Raw genomic sequence first — 21,259 nt, forward strand, 5'->3', positions numbered from 1 at the left:
CAGAAATATGGTCTTCCAAATCTTATTAATCCACTGCTGTTTAGAAGGTTGCTTGGGAGATTTCTTATTATAGCTTCATATGACCATGTTCCCTACTTTGCTACTGGGTAAAACCCTACAAAAACAGAGGGGACTTTAACAGCATTTGGTGATGTGGAATGCGGTCTGCTACTCAAAGGAAAACATCCTACTGAACAGACCATCTGCCTTATACTGAGCAGACAGAGGTCTTTACAATCTCATCTACCAGCAATCCTTTTATAATTGGAGAAGCCAGGAATCAAACCAGGGACCTTCTTGCATGCAAAATATGTGCACTAAAACTCATCTATGGCTCCTCCCAAACATACCTAAGGGGGTGCAACTGAAGTAGCTCTTTGAATCCTAGCATAAGCAATCTGTATATATCCTCCTCCCTTTCATAGGATCGTGGCCTCTTCCAGAGCTTGGAAAAGTTACTTTTTTGAACTACAACTCCCATCAGCCCAATCCAGTGGCCATGCTGGCTTGGGCTGATGGGAGTTGTAGTTCAAAAAAGTAACTTTTCCAAGCTCTGCTCTTTCCTTTGGTTTCCCTGCTCAGCCAAATGGTGCCTACCATTTCTTCGTCAATGATTAAAACTACAAAGCATCCAGCAAAGCCCTTCTCAGAGTAGACCCAATGAAATTAATGAACCTGTTAGTCATGTCTATTAACTTCAATAGGTCTACTCTGAGCAGAACTAGCACTGAATACACCCGTAGTTTGGTAAGTAAAATGGGCTATGCTAAAGAAAATCAACATTTTATTCATGTTTACATCAATGAACACAGTATTTTTATTTTTTTATTAATTTCAAAATTATACAACACATACATATGATATCACCCCTTCCCTCCCTTATATGATTGACGGTATGACACTTCATGATGTGAACACATGGTGGTGCTAAGGGAATAAATATCTGACTAACGTTACTGGGTAGTAGGTACCAATGGAAATCTATGTCTGATGTATGAAACATCCTGTTGATGTTTTGATGTGCTATAAAGAATCCTCCAGTTGCACCAAAAGCTTGCAAATATCTGTTATAAATGGTAGCTGCTCTTGCCATTGTGTGCATCAATCTAGAGCAGACAAAATGCATTGCTAGCAATGTGCCCACTGTCTGAGTTTTACTTTTAAAACACATGTACACACATATTCACATTGTTGAAATGGTAGAGTTTGATTATATTTCCAAGTATTATTGTCCTCTTCACTTCCATTGAACTGTCAAACTGATTAATACTAGGTCTTTGCTAAAAATCTTATTAGGAGCATTACGTTCATCCTTGCTTCCAGGTCTTTGTGAGTTTGTATATGTGTACACGCAAGGGCAACTTCTATTCCAGTCCTTACATGGTGAAAAGAAAGCATATTTGTGGAGATGAGCAAGGGGAAAGGCACGCTCTACCCTCAACACTAACTTTTCATGTTATTGTTGGCTGCCACAGGGACTCTGGATGATTCAGCCAGAAGTCCCAGTTGTAAAATGACTCTCCAAGTACAGTGACTGTCTGTCCAAAATCATATACAGTTTACAATCTCTCTGGACTGAAATTCAAAGTACCACTAATATCTAACAATCCAGTACATTCATACGTAAGCAACATAGACACAACCCACTCATTTGGACAGGTTTTGGAAGGACGAGTTTGGACAGGATTGTAATAGTATGCTTTCATTGTAATAGTATGCTTTCCTATATGGTGTCGAACTCTTCCTTCATGGGAGATGGAACACTGGAATCTGATGATGTTGGCCAGCTGACTTTGCCTCTTCTGCAACATTTCACTGAGCAGTAGCCATTCCATCAGGCTACCTGAATTGTTTCCATCTTCCTTCAGAGGGAGTGTAACCCCATCCAGAGCATGCCCTGCCCTACCCATCTGGTTTAGGGAACCACCCACTAACAGTGCCTCAGTCTTATCTGGATTAAGTTTCAGTTTGTTGGCTCTCCTCCAGGCAATTACCAAGGCCAAACATCGATCTAGTACATCCGCTGCCACACCTGCAGATATCAGCATATTGCTTGACAATGCATTCCAAAACTCTGGATGACCCCACTCAGCAGTTTCACTTAGATGTGAAACAGCATAAGGAATAGAACTGAACCTTGTGGGACCCTACACTGAAGGTTCCACAGGCCCAAATAACACTCCCCAAGCTCCACCCGTCTGGAGGTGGCAATGCCACCCCCCCCCAACTTGGACAGTCATTCCAGAAGAATACTATGGCCAATGATAGTGAAAGCGACTGTGAGTTCAAGGAGGATTAATAGGGACACACTCCCCCTATCTCTCTCCTGACAAAAGGCATCATACAGGGTTGACCAAGGCAGTTTCCATGCCAAACCAGGCCTAAACTCTGATTGAAATGGATCTAGAAAATTGGTTTCATCCAGGACAACCTAATATTAATTCATGTGAAGAGCCTGCAAAAGCACACTGAATCAGATCTCTAGCTCAGTACTGTCAACAGTGACTTTCTGTGGCTCTCCATATGGCATTTTACCAAATTTATTTCTGTGTCATGTAGAGCCTTTGTCAGAAAAAGGGAAACGCTGGCAAGGAGTCCAAAGCTCTGTGATATATTAGCATGTTTGGCTGGGTTCTAGTGTTATCTCTAGGGCTAAATATGTGTTTTAAGGGTGCTCTCTGTATATCCACAACTGAACTGTTCAGAAGGCAGTAAATGTCCTGGTCTTGCATGTGCTGCAAGGGTTTCAAACAGGAGAGTGCTTTAGAGCCATATGGATCTTTCGGTTATTCCTGTCTGCAGTTTATACAGCACGTGACCTTCTTACATTTCAGCTGTTGGACTCTTTTACCAAACTTCTCCAGAATTTTATGGGGGCCAAATGAAGGATTAAAACGACACAATTCTTTTGCATCATTAATGGTGTCACTGGATTATCAGGGAACACATAACTTGACTGCAATATTCATACCATACTGCAGACATGCCTCATGCTACAAACAAAAGGAGACATCCTGAGCAGCTTGTACACGCTCTTACATTTTATAGCAAATTCATGTTGCCAAAAAAATCCAAACAAAACCTTCTGCAAAGAATTTTGGTCTACCAATCTGCACTCAAGAGCCTTATAAGAAGACAAAAAGCATGCCAAGCAAAGCTGCAACCATAAATCCTACACCTAATTACCCACCCCAACCACTGCAAACACCAGCAGGCGCTTATACAACAAAAGGGACTACTGCAGTCACACACAGGCTTACAAAGCTGCTGCCAAGCATTAAAAGCCAGCATTTGCAATGACAAAAGTACGCAAAAGTACAAACTGGCAACCCAAACAAAACAAAACCAAACCCCAAACCAACACAGCAGGATACCAATACTACAATACCTGGCTGGTTTGTGGCTTCTAAAAACACAGCACATGTGGAAAAATAATCAAAGTGTTGGATTAGGACAGGAAAGAAGCAAGCCTTGAGAACTCCAGAATGCTCTAATGGAGTAAGTGACCGACGGCACATATACGCTCTGCAAGTATATCTAGTGGCTTGTGGCTGTAACTTAGAGCATGTCGTAGCAGTCTTATCAGTGCATGGGCAGACTTTGCTTACAGCACAATCCCAGACATGTCTACTTAGAAGCAAGTCCCAGTGAGTTTAATGAGGCTTACTCCTGGATAAGTGGGTATAGGATTGCCACCTCCATTTGTCTTAAAAAACAGCTTGCATGTGTGATAGCTACTTTTCAAAGTTATTCTTACAAGGTTAGTTCTTGCTCAGTTCAGGTCTAAATCTGCTCAGACTATGGTCCACTAAGCTTCAAAAGGGGCGAGACCAGTCCCTATATTTGCCAAATGGCCATTCCAATGTTAAAATGTTTGGGTAAGATAGCATTACTTGTCAAGTTTTTCTGTATTCTGTCGCCAGTGAGTCATATCCTTTCTCCATCTCAAGTTCTCTTGACTTCCAAAGGCACTCCCAGAAGGACTTCTTTCTGCCAAGCAAATGTTTTTTTAAAAATATTTTTAATATTAAATTTTCAAATGCAGCAGTCGAAGGCAAATACTGGTATTGTGATGACACCCTACTGCACACAGGGAATGATTAACCCCATTGAGGCATCAGATGATTCATTTTGAAGTATGACCATTATCATCATTGTTAACTAACCCTTTTCAATACAAAATAAACCATCTTCAAAGCAACTGTGAGAGAAAATCTACGCCATCTTCTAGAACAGGGGTGGGGAACCTTTTCAGCCCAACGGCCATATTCCTTCATGAGCAACTGGCAGGGCCACACACCAGAGATGGACAGGTCCAGAGGAAAAGGGGGAGAGAGTTACAGATGTAACATTTACCTGTGTACATCAGGCTACATTTCAGCCATGCAAAAGTCAGTGATTTACACACACATATACACATTCACACCCTACCTCCATCCAGATAGCAAGAGGGGTTATCAAAATTACACATTCCAGTCAGGCAAAAGCACTTCAACAAAATCAGAGCAGGGTCATGGAGTATCAGACAGAGAGGCCTAGAGGGCCAAATTTAGCCCCTGAGCCTAAGGCTTCCCCACCCCGTTCTCTAATCTCTAGTTAAAGCTATCAGGAGACTTTACTATTCATAAGCTCATAAAACTAGTTCAGTTACAAGAGATGCTGCATCACCATCCTCTGACTCAGAGAGCTCCATTGCAACCCAGTACAATCAGTGCCTCCCTTGTTCCACTGATGTGGGCTGGGCCCCTTTAACTGGAGAGGCACCTTTCAGTGAAGATAGAGCTTATAGTTGGGACAGAAGTGCTGCTCCTATTTAGGACTCAGTTAAAGGCTGACTGTTGCTGAAGCAACATCAGAGCCCTGCCCTCCTATAGCATAGGAGCTTAGCCTTGCATTGCCTCATCACTGCAGAGGTGAGTGCTTGTAGCAGGACAGCAACCTCACTCGGTTCATCACATATAGCCCTCTTAATGTGGATTCACTAATAGGCAAAAAACCTTGCAGTTTAAGAACATACCTATAGCCAAGAGGTATTTCTATCAAACTTTAAAAAGCAGGGAAATTGCATAGCTATAGTGAATGCACCAGGGGAGCAGGAGACCTGAACTCCTCTCTGAGATATTGGACTGCCCTACAAAGTTGTCAAAATGCATGCACCATTTGGGTTGGTCTTTCACAGTCCAATCCACTTCCTGTGTAGCTTGGAAGAATTTGGTAGCATGTGCCTCTGAGCATAAGGTGAGTGGTGGCAACACCTGCCATCTCCAAAGATAGAGAATTATATTTTTCTATGTTTGTTGGTGTTCTTACTTTGCTTCTTTCCTGTGTTACTAATGTTTCTACAGATAATCTAAACTAGAAAATTTTATTTCCCTCATTATTCATCTTAGAAATCTGTGTCAAATTGATTTTTATTAATTTCAAAGCCTTTTTATTGGTCAATGTCATATGATGGTGAAGACAGCCTTTTGTATTTCAAATTGTTGGTTATGTTCTATTTCTATTTTGAGTGCATTAATAGTTGAATCTGAAACTGCAGTTTGATGTAAAATCAGACTGATTACAATAAGTTGCTACTTCAGCAATGACTCTAGCTGTTGGAAAAAAGAGGATGCATGTTTTCAGCCTGCTATGTTTAAACCACTTTATTTAAGGCAAGGTGGGCACGGCCAATTAAAAACATAGAGCACACCTAGAATTTTGCTAGAATATATTTCACCTCCCACTGTTTTATCTTGTGCAATTTGAGACACTCCTGAGGTCCACTGGAGACTATTCTGCAGAAGTCAGTGCCATTATTTGTTGTAAACCACCCAGAGAGCTTCGGCTATGGGGCGGTATACAAATGTAATAAATAAATAAATAAATAATTCCACAATTATGTTTGGAGTTTTTTTTAGTGTAAATCTTGCAAAGTGTTGCTTGCTGTACTTCACATCATCATGGAAACAGAAACAAAAGAAAATGATTTCATATAGGAAACTTCACTAAAATTGCAATGTAAATCAGACATATTTAAAGTGACGATCTGAACTATATCAACTGTCTTAAAGTTGCTTCCTCCCTGCTAAAACAAGATCAGCACAGCACATGTCTTCTTTCTATTATTTGGGCTGGTTGCAGGTGTTGCCACCACTTACCATATGCTCAGAGGCACATGTTACCAAATTCTTCCAACCTACACAGCAAGTTGATTGGACTGTGAAAGACCAACCCAAATGGTGTTTGCATGTTGACAAATTTGTAGGGCAGTCCAATATCTCAGAGAGGAGGTCAGGTCTCCTGCTCCCCTGGTGCATTCACTATAGCTGCGCAATTTCCCTGCTTTTTAAAGTTTGATAGAAATATCTCTTGGCTATAGGTATGTTCTTAAACCGCAAGGTTTTTTGCCTATTAGTGAATTATATTACAATTTGAATTCTAATGGAATGCAAATTATAATACAATGAAATGCAATATAAGAAATATTTGCCTATCAGTGAATTTCCCTGCTTTTTAATCCGGGAGGTAAGAAATGGGATCCTGTGCAAGTTTGCTGAGAGCGGATTGATCACTTGCATGCTTATTGAGTTCAGTGGGATTTAGTCCCCCACAATCATGCTTAGGATGGGTGAGACTGACCACAGGGGATGGGGAGGGGAGAAGGAGGAGAGGAAATGCAGAGGGGAGGACTGGGATGGGAGCAGGCAGGAGGGGGAGGGGAGGAGAAGCACAGGATTGATCATTTGCATGTTTATTGAATTCAGTGTGATTTACTCCCATGCAATCATGCTTAGGATAGGTAAGAGTGACCAGGGGGAGAGGGAGGGAGGACTGGAGTGGACAGGGGAGGAAAAAGAAGGAAGAGGGGAGGGGAGGAGAAAGGGGGAGGGGAAGGAGGGGAAAAGCAGGTCTGATCATTTGCATGCTTATTGAGTTCAATGGGATTTACTCCTATGCAATCACGGTTAGGATAGGAAAAACTGACCATGGGGGAGAGGGAGGGGGAGAGAGCGTATTGGAGGGAAACAAAGGAAGGGGGAGGGGAGGGCAGGTTTGATCATTTGCATGCTTATAGAGTTCAATGGCATTTACTTCCGTGCAATCGTGCTTAAGATAGGTAAAGCTGACCATGGGGAGGAGGAAGAGGGGGGGAAGGGGAAGGAGGGGATTGGAAGGGGATGGGTAGGTAGGGGCAAAGAGAGGGGGAGGGGAGGGGCAAGAGGGGGATAGGAGTAAGGAGAAGGGAGGGTGGGTTTGATCATTTGCATACTTTTTGAGTTCAATGGGATTTATTTCTGTGCAATCATGTTTAAAAATGGAAATGGACTGCCTTCAAGTCAATCCTGATTTATGTTGACCCTATGAATAGGGTTTTCATGGTAAACGGTATTCAGAGGTAGTTTTACCATTTCCTTCCTCTGAGGCTGAGAGGCAGTGACTGGCCCAACGTCACCTAGTGAGCTTCATGGCTGTGTGGGGATTCGAATCCTGGTCTACCAGGTCGTAGTCCCAAACTGACCTGGGGGAGGGGCAGGGAGGGGAGGAGATTGGGTGGGTGGGCACTGGGCAGAGGGGAAGCCCCTTTCCTTTCCAAAATGAAAACATTGTGTACACTATCATTGCTTTTCAGCATTTCCCCCACCTTTTTATTCTACAGCAGGCACGTGTAGCCTCCCACCCTAATTTAAACCAAAGCTGTCCCTTGCCTTTATTTTGCTTTGGACAGTCATGGCTTCTCTCAAAGAATCCTGGGAAGTGTAGTTAGTGAAGGGTGCTGAGAGTTGCTATGAGACGCCCTGTTCCCCTCACAGACTTCAATCAGAGTGGTTGACTGTTAAACCAGTCTGGCCACTGAAGCTCTCTCAGTGGAACAGGAGTCTCCTCTCAACACCCTTCACAAACTACACTTCCCAGGATTCTCTGAGGGAAGCCATGACTGTCTCAAGTGAAATCAAAGTCTGGTGTGGGTATGGCCCCGAGTAGGCAAGCCAAGCAGCTGTGAGTCTAGCTTTTAGAACTCTGACAGTTGGTTCTTACTGAGCATGCCCGATGTTATCATAGGGTTCCAGCCAAAATTTATTAAATTAATTAAAAATCAGCCATGCATTTTTTAAACTTTTAAACTGCAGAAGATGAAGGTCAGAGTATGTGGCAGGTCAGTATTAGGATTACAGGTACTCTGTGAACATGGCTGGTTTTTAATGAATTTCAACAGATTATGAGAACTCTCAGGAAAAAAAGTCCAAAAGAGCTCTGGGTTTTTTTCCTCTCTTTTTAGACTTTGAACTCTCTATTCTCTCTGACTGTTTTGTGTATCGCCATGAAAATTGACAATGTCGTTAAGCAAGTGTTTCTGAGTTCAGGACTGTAAGTTTTGTAAGGTTTTGTTTTGAAATGTGCTTATGGGAAGCATCAGAATGGTATGGGGATATTTTCAATTTAACATTGCGGAATGTGAAAAATCCCCGCTGGCTATAGTATACAGCCACTCTCATGGCTGTATAATATGTGTGAACAGGCCTTCTGTTTCAGCTACTTCTGTCAAGGGCAACTGCCAACTTACCCAGCTGTCCCCTGCTTCGCCGTACCATTTCTTGCCGTGCCCCAATGCTCCCCAGTATAGCCTCTTCAAGTTTTGCTCTCATATCTTTTGACTTCTTAAACGTCAAGCTGTTCATTCTTTCAAACACCTTCTTACCCTTGATGTTTCACAAAAAATGGGCAAGAACAAGAAACACTCACATTAAAAACAACTAAAACCCAAGGGCCCATGAAGTGCAAGCGACTTAAGTGCAAGCGACTTACGTGCAAGGAACTGCAGCTGATTGCTGTTTTTCCACAAGAAGGTAGTTTGTGAAGTGACTAATAAATTTAGGTAATAAATAAAGCAAATAATAAAATTATCTGAAGAGAAGCTTGCACAATTGAAAGTGAGAAACAGCAGCTGGAAATACACAAGCATCGTTTTAACAAACTATTCTTCTGTGAATAAAAGTGATCAGAAGATTCTAGGGGCATGTTTACAATATAAATGAAAACCTGTTTTAACTCTCAGTGCTCCTATTCAGAGTCCCGGGAACCACAGTTCTGCGAAGGGGCCCGGGGATCTCTTGGGAGTGGGGTAGCTCAGTGATAAAGCATCTGCTTTACATGCAGAGGGTCCCAGATTCAGTCCTTGACATTTCCAGTTGGGCTGGGAGAGAACTCTGCCTGAAATCCTAGAGAGCCACTGCCAGTCAGTTTAGACAGTACTGTGCTAGATGGACCACTGGTCTGACTCAGTAGATGGCAGCTTCCTGGCCCTAACACAGAATTCTCAGTATCCACAAATTCCACTTCTCACCTTCCTTTGGGGGAAGCTAAGACAGTTAAACTTGCTACAGAGTGGTATATATACTGTGTATTTGACGTTTTGATTCATCCGAGGTCTGCTCTCTTGCCTGCCCTTGTATTATAGGCTCCCTGCAGCACTGTGCATCAGTCAGCTGTTCAGGAAAACAGTAAACAGCAGAGGACCCTTCCATGAAACATTTGGAAGAGGTAGTCAATACAAACTCACTGACTCTCAAGAACATCCAGTGGGCGCAATACCAACAGAGGAATGTATGAATGGCTGAGTAAAGAAGGACTGAGCCTCCAGAAGTGCAGAAACAGAGATTTAGCTTCCCTTTCTGATGGGAATTTAGTTTGGTGAAGACTTAAAGGATGAGAAACACAAAGGGACTCTTTTCAGAAGATCCACTTTCAACTGAGTAGAGGTGGTGTGCTTCTGATTACCACTTCACTTCTTTTAAAAAAAGTGTGACTGTAATAATCCTGCTATTACTATACCTTGTATTCAAAGCAGGAAACACATAGATACAGCAAATCCAACAAGCGATTAAGCTGCAGCACAGATAGGTCTGTGAACCATTTCTGCAGAATACTTTCGTCGGCATTCTTCAGGACCCACAATAGACAGATTAGAAGGTTCCGACTTGACTCAGCCGAAAATGTCGAGTGCTGCCTGCAAGTCTGAAGACAAAAGAAGAATTAAAATGATGATAATCTCTTTAGTATGGCAACAACCAGGATATAACATAAGAACATAAGAACATAAGAAGAGCCTGCTGGATCAGGCCAGTGGCCCATCTAGTCCAGCATCCTGTTCTCACAGTGGCCAACCAGGTGCCTGGGGGAAGCCCGCAAGCAGGACCCGAGTGCAAGAACACTCTCCCCTCCTGAGGCTTCCGGCAACTGGTTTTCAGAAGCATGCTGCCTCTGACTAAGGTGGCACAGCACAGCCATCATGGCTAGTAGCCATTGATAGCCCTGTCCTCCATGAATTTGTCTAATCTTCTTTTAAAGCCGTCCAAGCTGGTGGCCATTACTGCATTTTGTGGGAGCAAATTCCATAGTTTAACTATGCGCTGAGTAAAGAAGTACTTCCTTTTGTCTGTCCTGAATCTTCCAACATTCAGCTTCTTTGAATGTCCACGAGTTCTAGTATTATGAGAGAGGGAGAAGAACTTTTCTCTATCCACATTCTCAATGCCATGCATAATTTTATACACTTCTATCATGTCTCCTCTGACCCGCCTTTTCTCTAAACTAAAAAGCCCCAAATGCTGCAACCTTTCCTCGTAAGGGAGTCGCTCCATCCCCTTGATCATTCTGGTTGCCCTCTTCTGAACCTTTTCCAACTCTATAATATCCTTTTTGAGATGAGGCGACCAGAACTGTACACAGTATTCCAAATGCGGCCGCACCGTAGATTTATACAACGGCATTATGATATCGGCTGTTTTATTTTCAATACCTTTCCTAATTATCGCTAGCATGGAATTTGCCTTTTTCACAGCTGCCGCACACTGGGTCGACATTTTCATCGTGCTGTCCACTACAACCCCGAGGTCTCTCTCCTGGTCGGTCACCGCCAGTTCAGACCCCATGAGCGTATATGTGAAATTCAGATTTTTTGCTCCAATATGCATAATTTTACACTTGTTTATATTGAATTGCATTTGCCATTTTTCCGCCCATTCACTCAGTTTGGAGAGGTCTTTTTGGAGCTCTTCGCAATCCCTTTTTGTTTTAACAACCCTGAACAATTTAGTGTCGTCAGCAAACTTGGCCACTTCACTGCTCACTCCTAATTCTAGGTCATTAATGAACAAGTTGAAAAGTACAGGTCCCAATACCGATCCTTGAGGGACTCCACTTTCTACAGCCCTCCATTGGGAGAACTGTCTGTTTATTCCTACTCTCTGTTTTCTGCTTCTTAACCAATTCCTTATCCACAAGAGGACCTCTCCTCTTATTCCATGACTGCTAAGCTTCCTCAGAAGCCTTTGGTGAGGTACCTTGTCAAACGCTTTTTGAAATTCTAAGTACACTATGTCCACTGGATCACCTCTATCTATATGCGTGTTGACACGCTCAAAGAATTCTAATAGGTTACTGAGACAGGACTTTGAATATCAGCCTGACTAAATAAAGCTACTTATATGTTCTTTTGAAGGGGGGCTGGTTGAATTTATTTTGTGCTGGGTTTAAGTACTGACATAGTCATGAAGTGGATATTTTATGTTATATTGTATCTTATATTGCTTTGAACTATATTTTAACATTCTGTTTGTCAACTGCTTTCTGAGATTGCTCTCAAAAAGCAGAATATAAATCCTTTAAATAAATACACTAGTTTAGTTTATGATATGTAACCATTGCTTTACACAACCGGGGCATCCTGAAACAATTTACAATAATGAAATACACAATATGTAAGAAATTCAATAAAACAATGCAAATATAACATACTAAAAGTATTCATCCAAAGAATAAGTCACCTAAATGAGAACAAAATTTCCATTCCCTCCACAAAAGATGAACACCAGTAGCCACCAAAACTAGTGGTATTCTAGCTGGATAAAAAAGATGTAATGCCATCCCTCTGCATTTTAAAATAACATACATTTTCTTCTGTGTTTTCCACAAGGGGGAAGAGAAGTTTTAAATCTTGATGTCCAGACAAAGAGTTTATTATTATACCACTATCTCTCAGGAACAGAGATAATCTGTTCCAGCACAATCTATTTGTCACCTCCTCCCACCCACTCTCTATCTTGCAAGAAAGTGCCATCTGTTCGTGGTCGTGACTGCCATCCACTCTGACTGCCCTGCAAACACAGGGCGTGCATATTTATCTGTTCACAGCTGTTCTGGAGGGTTTTGTACCGATGATGTGAGGAGAAAACTGCTGGGCCGGGTGAGCTGTGGGACGGAGGTTCCTGCGATAGCCATGGCAACTGTTTGGCTTATCATACTGCCACCCTCATTTTCATAGTCCTCCACCACTGTACAGCTAGGCCTTCCACGCTGATTATGATTTTCTGTAGAGAAATATGCCAGTCCCAATGAAAGATCACAAGCATATGCCATTTTACCACCACCCCTCCCAAAATTAATGTTTCATTTGATTTGGAGGCTTAGTAGTAAAATCACTCTTCATTTTAGATTGCAAGCAAGCAAAATATGTATGTTCAGGGTGCAGTCATATTTACATGAATGAAAGTGTGATGTCGCCTCCTTTGCCTTGGTTTAGGATATCAACAATACAAACAGCTTGCTGATAGAAACATATGAAGCTGCCTCATACTGAGTCAGAGTTCCATTAGCCTACGTAGTCCACCACTGTTTCATACATGGTTCTCAAGCAGTTGCCCATCTAGAATGGGTAACAGGAGTTGGCATTGTTTGGCATGTGCCAAGGCTCACATCCAAGCAGGGCCCTCATTGCTGACTCTTAGTTCTCCTCCTCGTTGTTGATGCATGTTCACCTGGCCTACTCAAGCATGCCAACAGGGACAAGAGCAAAGGAGGAGTAGTAATCACCACTTGCCTTGATCTCCCTCCTTCTGAGATGTGGTGCAAACTGGGCCCAGAGAGAGAGAGGGCAAGTGAATGGGCAATGGAGAGAGTGGTAGTGAAGTGAGCCCACTCAAAGAGGTGGGCATCTTGCTCTGATCCCATGCAGGCAATTTATAAGGTTAGATGTGCATGGCTTAAGCAGCAGAACTGTATCTTGCATTCTCAGACTGAGAACCCTACATTTCAATAAGGAAGCCCAATACTCTTAATCATCGTCTTGAATGAGGCCCACTATAGACTAAATATCTTTTTCAGCAAACCTTTGCAGAGATCTAATTAAATGGCTTGAGATTTGTTCATGTCTGACATTATTGTTTAAAAGCTGTGAGTTTACTGTTGCTGTATTTAAAATTTTTATTGATGCAACTGCATCCCACCGTGATATCACGTTCTATTGACAGGGCGGTTAGAAATCTTTTAAATAAAATAAAATAAAAATAACTGAACAGCGTTAGCTACACTCAGCAGGGAAGACATCTCCATATATCCTGACCTGTCCCATGCAACTAGGTGCAATGTTTTTTTATTGATATAGACACTCCAGGTTGTAAGCACTTATTTCTTGAATGCAGTTTAGGAGCCTCTTCCTTAACAAAAGTGTTTTTTGTTCAAGTGAAAGGCAGCCCTCAGGCAGCCGTACAAACTATCTGGCAGTTAATTTGCCATTTTTCTTAATGCACAAGCAAATAATAGCATTCAAAATACCTGTAAAATCATATAGCTGGGGCACACTCTCCATGATCACTCCAATCAGAGGCAGGTACAGTGTAGCCACTCTGGCCTTTACCTGTGGGTCAGAGTACCGTGGGTCGGAGTCATGGCTGGATAGCAAGTTGTGTACCATATTGATGACTTTCTTATGCAATCCAAATAAACTGTGAAAATAGAGTATGGTTGGAAGGATTAGTTAATAGTTTTAGAGCAAATAAGACTTGGTAAATACATAGACACACACACACACACACTGATATTGTTTTTTTGTGTACAGTGTATTTTTCAGTTACACACTCACATTAAAGATATAAACATGTTGTCATTTATTGAATTAATCTGCAATAAAGCTGTAAATGGAGCCAGTATCTTCATGCCCCCTGGTTTAACCACTGAAGCAGGATCTGTTCATATGCAAACCCTCTAAGATTAGCCAGTGGTCCTCAAAGATGTATTTGGCAGCAACCACCTTTGCAGTGGTGAAATATATGAGCCTATTTCTCCTGTCTCCTCATAGATCAATGGAGTAAATGCCCTTCATTTGATTTGATTTGTCTGGTGAAAGGGACAGGTCCATAATCAGAAGAAAAACTGATGGTGGTTTTTCCAATGGGGGCAAGTGTGGTCTGTCAACACTCCTACTATTCCTCCTGCCAGCTAGACTTTGTTGCTTTAGCTCTCTTAACACTTCCTGCCCCTTTGCTCCATTTCCCCCTTTTCCTGTCAGACTTCTGCATCTTTCCTTAATGGTTGCATCCAGAGTCTCTGATGGCCACAAATGAGAAAATGGGGGAGAGTCCCCATTGATCCTCAGCAGTTGAGATCAGCATAGACTATTTCAGAGGCAGTTGTACAAGGAACAAGAAAATCCAGATGCCTGAAGCAAGCCAGATATGCCACACAATACATGTGAATGAAATCATAAAGAAAAGTAGTAGACCCCAATTCATATTGCAGAATTCAGCTTTACAAAGTGTGGCTTGCGACCTTGACATCTATGCGCTAGAGATTGCACACATGCAGCCAGGTGTTTTATTTATACTGCACCAAAGCAGGCTCCCTGGTGAACCAGAAATAGAGATGCGAAGACCAGGGGGAAAAAAACCCAGTCAAAATTGGGAAAAAATGGAAGGAAAAAACCTACCCTGGGAAAAAACCCCTCCATTTTTCCAGGTCTTCACATCTCTAACCAGAAACCATGTAAAAAACACAATTCACCTATTTCTCAGATGGGGTTGCTATAGTATAAATGTAAGGAAATTATAGAGATGAAAATCTGTTGATTTGCTGACAGGGTCTACACCAGAATAGCTAGAGTTGACAGTACCTGTAGTATTTTTAATAACCTGCATAAAGATGATACATTTCAAAGAAGATATTAGTTTCCACAGCAATCAAAGCTTATACTACCATCCAGAGCCCCATGCATCAGTCGAGTTCTCACTGACTCTATGGTAGATAAAGTACCATTAAAGGAATCTTTCTCTTGGGATGCGTGTCCATGGACAGGCCTCCCCCCCCCCCGACACACCTATCACCCTATATATAGATGGCTGCCTCATGATGCTGAGCCAGAAAGGCTGCTCTGATAGAAAAGATCTATGGGTGACAAAGTGACAATCTAAGCAGACATAAAGAGATGCCAGAAAGAATTGTAAAACTCACCCTTCTGCATCAGGGTCCAAAATGACAGCCAGCTCAGTAAGCACCAGGCCTGCCAAGTAGTGCTGCTGGCGGAATGGCACAGACAGTTCAAACATATTTGCAATCTTCTGGTCCTGGACGTTTGTTGAGAATCCAGAACTCTGTTACAAAAACAAACACCATCATTCCTAAGTTTTATTATATATATTTTATGTTAGAATATATAGCTTGCACTGTCCTCAGGCAGACAATTTTGGTTTGGTAATCCTAACAGATATGGCTGAAGGAAGTCATATTCAAGAGACTTGTGTACTATACTTGTCTTTCATTTGCAGATCCTGAAAGATTCCACAGATGTCCTGTTAAGCTAATACAAACATTGCTCTCCTCATATGCATGATTCCAGTAAGTAAAACCTGCTACATGTTATGTGATAGGCACTACACCTCTGAAGACAGAACTGCATCCATAGGATAAAGTTTTCTTCCAACATAATACTAATAATTACTCAGATAAATACAAACAACATAGGAGCAAAGCATGAAATATATAAGATGAATGTACAATTACAGAAAGTTTAAACAATCTTAAATATGTATATCTGTTGTGAGTGAAGTGTTACTGTTCCAAAAATTAATGAATGTACAGTAGGAATAAATGTGCAATATAAACTTGCTTTTTCCAAAGAACTTTAAGGATTTCATGGATTTGTTTATGTATGGTTTTATGTACGCTTTGTATTTTTAAATCCGTGTAATCCGCCTCAGGACCTGCATTCTAAATGAGAGGCAGACAACAACAATTATTATTATTGTCTACCTTACTTAATTTGTATGTAACAGGTAAGCTTAGCCATGAATTGCATACTGTTCCCATTCTTTTAAAATCTGAATTATATAAGCTCTGCTGTTTTTTCCATGCAGTATTCATGCTGCAAAAACCAGATAAATTCCCTCTATCTTGTGTAAATAAAGCAAGTGCAAGTTTTATAACAGAGTCAATTTGTCTTCTTATTCTTGTCCAATAGTTGATTGCAATGAGGCATGCCTACCACAAATGGAAAAAGGTGACTGGCTCTTAATAATCATGGTGGGCATGAACCTTATTATACTTACTGGGAGTGGTGTAGCATCTAGTCATCATTTTAAAGCAACTCTCTCCCCCCCCCCATTTTCCCAGAGAGAATAATAATAGGAAGCATAGTGCCCTAATGCAGCAGCAGCCCATAGGGTGCTGCACTCATTAGGATGGTGACAAGGTGGAGCTGTGGTGAGGTGGCGCAGCTCAGGATTGGCGGTAGCAGCCCCTAAGGTTTGCATGTACTTATGGAAAACCACAACCTTTTGCTACCTTGCCCCATCCTGTTTTGGCAAGCAGAGTGCAGCCCCATTGCTGGCAGGGCACTGCTCCTGCTCCACCCCCCCTCATGGGGTGCTGCTGGCCCTATTATTGTCACAGGGGGATACGTGAGATCATCCAGTGATTGCTGTGTTGCAGATAAACTGCTGGTCCTCTTTCCATCTATTCCACAATCAAACAGTAAATTCTCCAGGGAAGAAATCAGAGGTCACAGATTCCTTGTAGTATAATAGCAACGAATCCATGACCTCTGATTAGATGAGCAACCAGTTGACCAATGTTATGAATTCAAATATCTAGGAATTCATTTTAAAGATATGCTTCCCTGGAAGACTCAAATGGATATAATAAAGCTTTCAGCCCCTAGAACCTTGGGTACCATATTATCTTAGAAAAGGTGGCTTTCTAGCATACCCTGCTTTAAAACTGTTTCAAAGCAAGGTAGTGGCTCAGATTTTGTGTGGGGATACTTTTCAAATTGTGAAACTGGAATCTTTTCAGCAGTGAAAGCCAATGTGGTGCCCTCCACGTTGTTGGACTCCAACTCCCATCAGCCTCAGCTAGCATGGCCAGTGATCAGGAATGACGGGTGATGTAGTCTAACAACATCTGGAGGGCACCACACTGGTGACCCCTGCTCAACAGAATAGTTTTTTGACTATGCTTCAGCATGGCACTGCATTTGTGTAGAAGTTGGACTTCTTCAGTTGTGGCCTCAGTTCATAATGCTGTAATGGAAAATTCATCAGGGATAGATATCTTTCTAAATTGTATTACTTCAGGTTACTAAATTGCAAGGGCTGGGTCCTCAAATATCATAAGATACTCAGATCTTATTCTGATCTCTACACAATCTTTGGTCATCCCCAACACAGATACTAAACTCAAGAGTAAGAGGATTTTTGAACAAAGAACAATTGCTGATAAAATCACTGTTCTAAGTTCAAAATTCTACAGGTGATTTTGGTTGTATAAAAATGACCATTGTAGAGCTTCCTATACGGTTAATCTTACTTTTCCTAAGATCAGCCAAGCCTCTACTGCTATCCATTTTCAGACTACGTCACTGGCCACAATTGATGGCTGATAACATTGGATTCCTCTGGCCCAGCACAGATGTCTTTGTGGAACCCATGAGACAGAAAATCTTCCATATTACATCTGATTTTCTTCTCTGTACCTGGAACCCTGTTTTTCAGCTTCTAAATCCTATTCTAATGGGATTGCACTAAAAAAAAATCCTAGAGTAGATACGTTATCTATAATCAGATAGTGACTTTTCTGGATAATTTATATAATGCTTCTTTTTGCATTGGCTTCTACAAAGAATATTAGTAAGAACTGTCCAACAGAGCTTGCTGCATGCATTCATTCTTAGGCAAGCCATATAGACTATTTCAAGGATCAGACACATACTTTCAATGCACCTTAACATGGGAAACTGTAGCAGATACTGGTACTCTGCCACTCAACATGGCTTCCCTAGGAAACTCTGTTCTACAGATTGTCCAGCACCCATATAATTTAAAGCACTTTTCTAAACAAATCTGCATGCTGATTATACAAATGAGCAGCAAAGGAGAACCTGTCTTCAGAGCAGAATAGTGCTAAGAAAACAAATCTGATTCTGTATCAGCTGCCACTGCCCACTGGGTGATTATTCCACAATGCAAGCAATGTCTATTCAATGCTTACTTTTGTATGCTGCTCACCTGAGATGTCGCTGAAGACACCGAAGGTGAAGGGGATGCAGGGGGTGTCAACAGGCTGCATGGTAAATTCAGAGTAACGTAGTGCTCATGGCTACAGACAATGCGAAGGAAATCCAGCCTCAAGGACACAAGAGTGCTTGGATTTGGTAAGGAATAAAGCTTGGATGACACCTTGTAAAGTTGGGGAAAGCACAATTAAAGAGTTACAGGCCACACTGGCCCACTGTTGCACACAATTTGCAAAACAAACATCCCTGTTCTGCTAGGGAGAGAAACAGGTCACCAAAAAGTCATGCATGTTTCACTAGCCATAAAAAATAAGCAATATGCCCTCTATTTTCTAGTTTAAATAGAGAATAAACCAAAGCTTTTCCATACAGCTCCAGACCTACTTCCTTGAGAAGCACAAGAATTGCCTTGCTGATTCAGGATATGATCCATCCAGTCTAGCATTCTGTTCCCAACAACAGCTGAACAGATGCATTTGGAGACTCACAAGAAGGGCAGAATGGTGACAGCCTCCCCCGTTGTTTGTTCCCAGATGGTAGTAAATTGTTCTTTCAGCCTCAAATTGACAACCTTCTATGCTGAAAGCCAAGCTCTTATCACTCCACCAGCCAGCTGATCTTAGGAATTTTCCTCCTGCCCCTATTCTCTTTCCTCCCTCTTCCCTGCTGCAGTTTCCAAGGATTCTCCGCTTTCAACTCATGCTAACCCACTCCTGCCTCTTTTTATCTGGAGTCTTGTCACTGTACCTGTTTGTAGTAAGCCTTAGTAAGACTAAAGACAAATCCTCTGTCCATGACAGATAGTAGATCATTGAGAAAGAATGCTAAACTAGTGTTGAGTCTCTCAATCATTTCGGTATCCTATATTGGAAGAGGGAAAAAAGGAAAGGAAAAGAACAAAGTGTCACAACATAGATTAACACTGGAGTTTCATACTAAGGCCCTGATCCAATAACTTGTTTAGCATTTGGAAGTTATCTTTCAGGATTAGGAGTTAAATTCTGTCAAGAGTACAGCTGAATTGCTTCTAGTACCTTCTGAAACCGGGAGGCTATATCACTGGCAATTGTGCTGACCAGAGCAGTTATGTCATCCATGAAGCGCTCTGGAAAACGATTCTTCCTCAGAGCATCTAGTTTGTCAGCAAAATACAAATGATGCACCATACTTTTTACCTGGAGGAGACATATATTACCAGTTACAGTCAGTTGCAGTGGGAGGACAAAGTCAGCTACATTGTGATTTGATACTTTTCTTTAAACTAGATTTCACAGTTACAATAGCTACAGATTCATTCTCTTTGGTGATGGGCTGAATTTTCATTTTTAAACATTTCCAGGGATTTCAAGTGGTGCAAAATATCCCCCAGCCTCTCCTTTAAAATAATAATAAAAAAGAGCAGGCCTGCTCCCAGCCCAAACTGCTTCTTTTTCTCAGCTATTCTTTCCTTTTTATTTATTTCTTCTTTGTTATGAGAAGATTATACATCACATGGTAAATGTGATGCAATCAGAGCTCCATCTAGCCAACCAAAAGACTTGGTCCCTTTCTTGCAACTCTGCAGGAGCAAGCAATGAAACCAGGTTTGGTGGGGCCCTGCAGTAAGATGCCTTCAGTAGTAGCTCCTTCCGGTGTGGCTTTTCTCCTTCTCCTCACCACTATCACTGCTGCCCATTCATTTCCCCTCTCACTCTGGGCCCAATCTGAATCGTTGCCCAGGAGGAGCATGGAGGCTCATCTCACTGCTCACACTCCTGGGAGAGCACAGGTGAACACAAAGAGATAAGTAAAGAGCAGGAAGAGGGTCAGTGGGTTCTGGGGCTGGGCAATAGCCCCCCTGTTGGGATATAGCCCTTGGCTGCACCCAACAATACTGATCCCCCTGCCCAATATTGGCCTTGAATGAAACTGCTGCAGCACAGAATGCCAAGTCATACAGCATTCTCACAACTGTCTTGGCAACAGGGACACTTCTACAAACATTTTGAGCCCCCTCCAATCACTGAGCAGGATCTGTGAAAACGTTCTTGAGAAGATGCCTGCCTATTTCCCCTCCTCAGTCTCAGTTCATCTCTGTTTGGAAAAATCCTTCGGGATCATTTCAACTGTTGCACTAGCACAAGTACATTGATTTCACCTGTGAAATCAGTGAAATTTAAGGGAAAACAAAGTAAAATAATCCATTAAGCAAATTTTCTTGTTCTCTTACCATAAGTTCGAAGAAGAACCATGCTTGCTGGAGAGCTGCTTCACGTACATTCCCACTGCAGACAACCCATTGTAAGGCCAGTTCTTCATGAAAAAGCTAACCAGATTCAAATTCACATTTGATATCAGTTGTATAATAATTCTCAAACTCATAATCCATAAGAAAAACCCACAACCGAATAACAACAACAATGGACACACAGGGCTGGTTCAGAAACAGAGTTCTGAGAGCAAGCCTAGCTTCCCTGAGCTCACATGATCCCTCTTTCTTTCTCCAATGTGGACATGAGGACGAATCTGGAAGCTTTTGCTTCCATTTTGTATTAAGTACTGCTTGCTGCATTATTCAAACATGGACAAACTGTGGTAGGTCTTAACTATGGTTGACGGAAACAAGTGTGAAGCTGGCTTTTTTTCATTAACCATAGTTAAGATTAACCACAGTTCACGGACTGAATAACACACTAAACTATACTTAATCTAAAGTGGAAGTGAAAGCTTCCACTCTCCTCCTCGTGGCCATACTGGAAGAGAAGTGGGGCAGCCAGGCTCATTCTCATAAAACTAAATCATGGTTTAGTGTTATGTCTGAACACAATCACAGTGAAGGATGGGAATAAGCAAGACAATGAATGTGAAGGTAACAGCAATGGTAAATGTCCTTCGATGAAATACTTGAGTAGCAACGTCAGACCACAGCAGTGTAGTGTGTGTATGCGTGAGAGAGAA

General features: G+C 41.9%; 1 protein-coding gene across 14 annotated transcripts in view; it reads right to left on the bottom strand.

Annotated features, from left to right (window-relative positions):
• The window catches only part of DOCK7 (dedicator of cytokinesis 7), a 199,652-nt gene that overhangs the window by 52,699 nt on the left and 125,694 nt on the right, over window positions 1-21,259 (bottom strand). For 9 of the 14 annotated variants that reach the window (XR_009763566.1, XM_061633258.1, XM_061633263.1 and 6 more), the window contains 11 exons: window positions 20,532-20,627; window positions 19,357-19,497; window positions 19,070-19,183; window positions 18,315-18,485; window positions 15,265-15,404; window positions 13,594-13,763; window positions 12,196-12,350; window positions 9,814-9,996; window positions 8,546-8,681; window positions 3,894-3,990; window positions 3,389-3,406 (listed from right to left, as the gene is read on the bottom strand). Coding sequence is in view for 13 of the 14 variants with exons in the window: in XM_061633258.1 (XP_061489242.1) it covers window positions 3,389-3,406; window positions 3,894-3,990; window positions 8,546-8,681; window positions 9,814-9,996; window positions 12,196-12,350; window positions 13,594-13,763; window positions 15,265-15,404; window positions 18,315-18,485; window positions 19,070-19,183; window positions 19,357-19,497; window positions 20,532-20,627 (1,421 nt within the window). In the remaining variant the exon portion in view is untranslated. The remainder of the gene's footprint in view (window positions 1-3,388; window positions 3,407-3,893; window positions 3,991-8,545; window positions 8,682-9,813; window positions 9,997-12,195; window positions 12,351-13,593; window positions 13,764-15,264; window positions 15,405-18,314; window positions 18,486-19,069; window positions 19,184-19,356; window positions 19,498-20,531; window positions 20,628-21,259) is intronic. The other 5 variants (XM_061633261.1, XM_061633267.1, XM_061633265.1 and 2 more) reach the window with 1 other exon arrangement.

Source organism: Rhineura floridana, chromosome 6 (genome assembly GCF_030035675.1).
Source record: "Rhineura floridana isolate rRhiFlo1 chromosome 6, rRhiFlo1.hap2, whole genome shotgun sequence".
Taxonomy (NCBI): domain Eukaryota; kingdom Metazoa; phylum Chordata; class Lepidosauria; order Squamata; family Rhineuridae; genus Rhineura; species Rhineura floridana.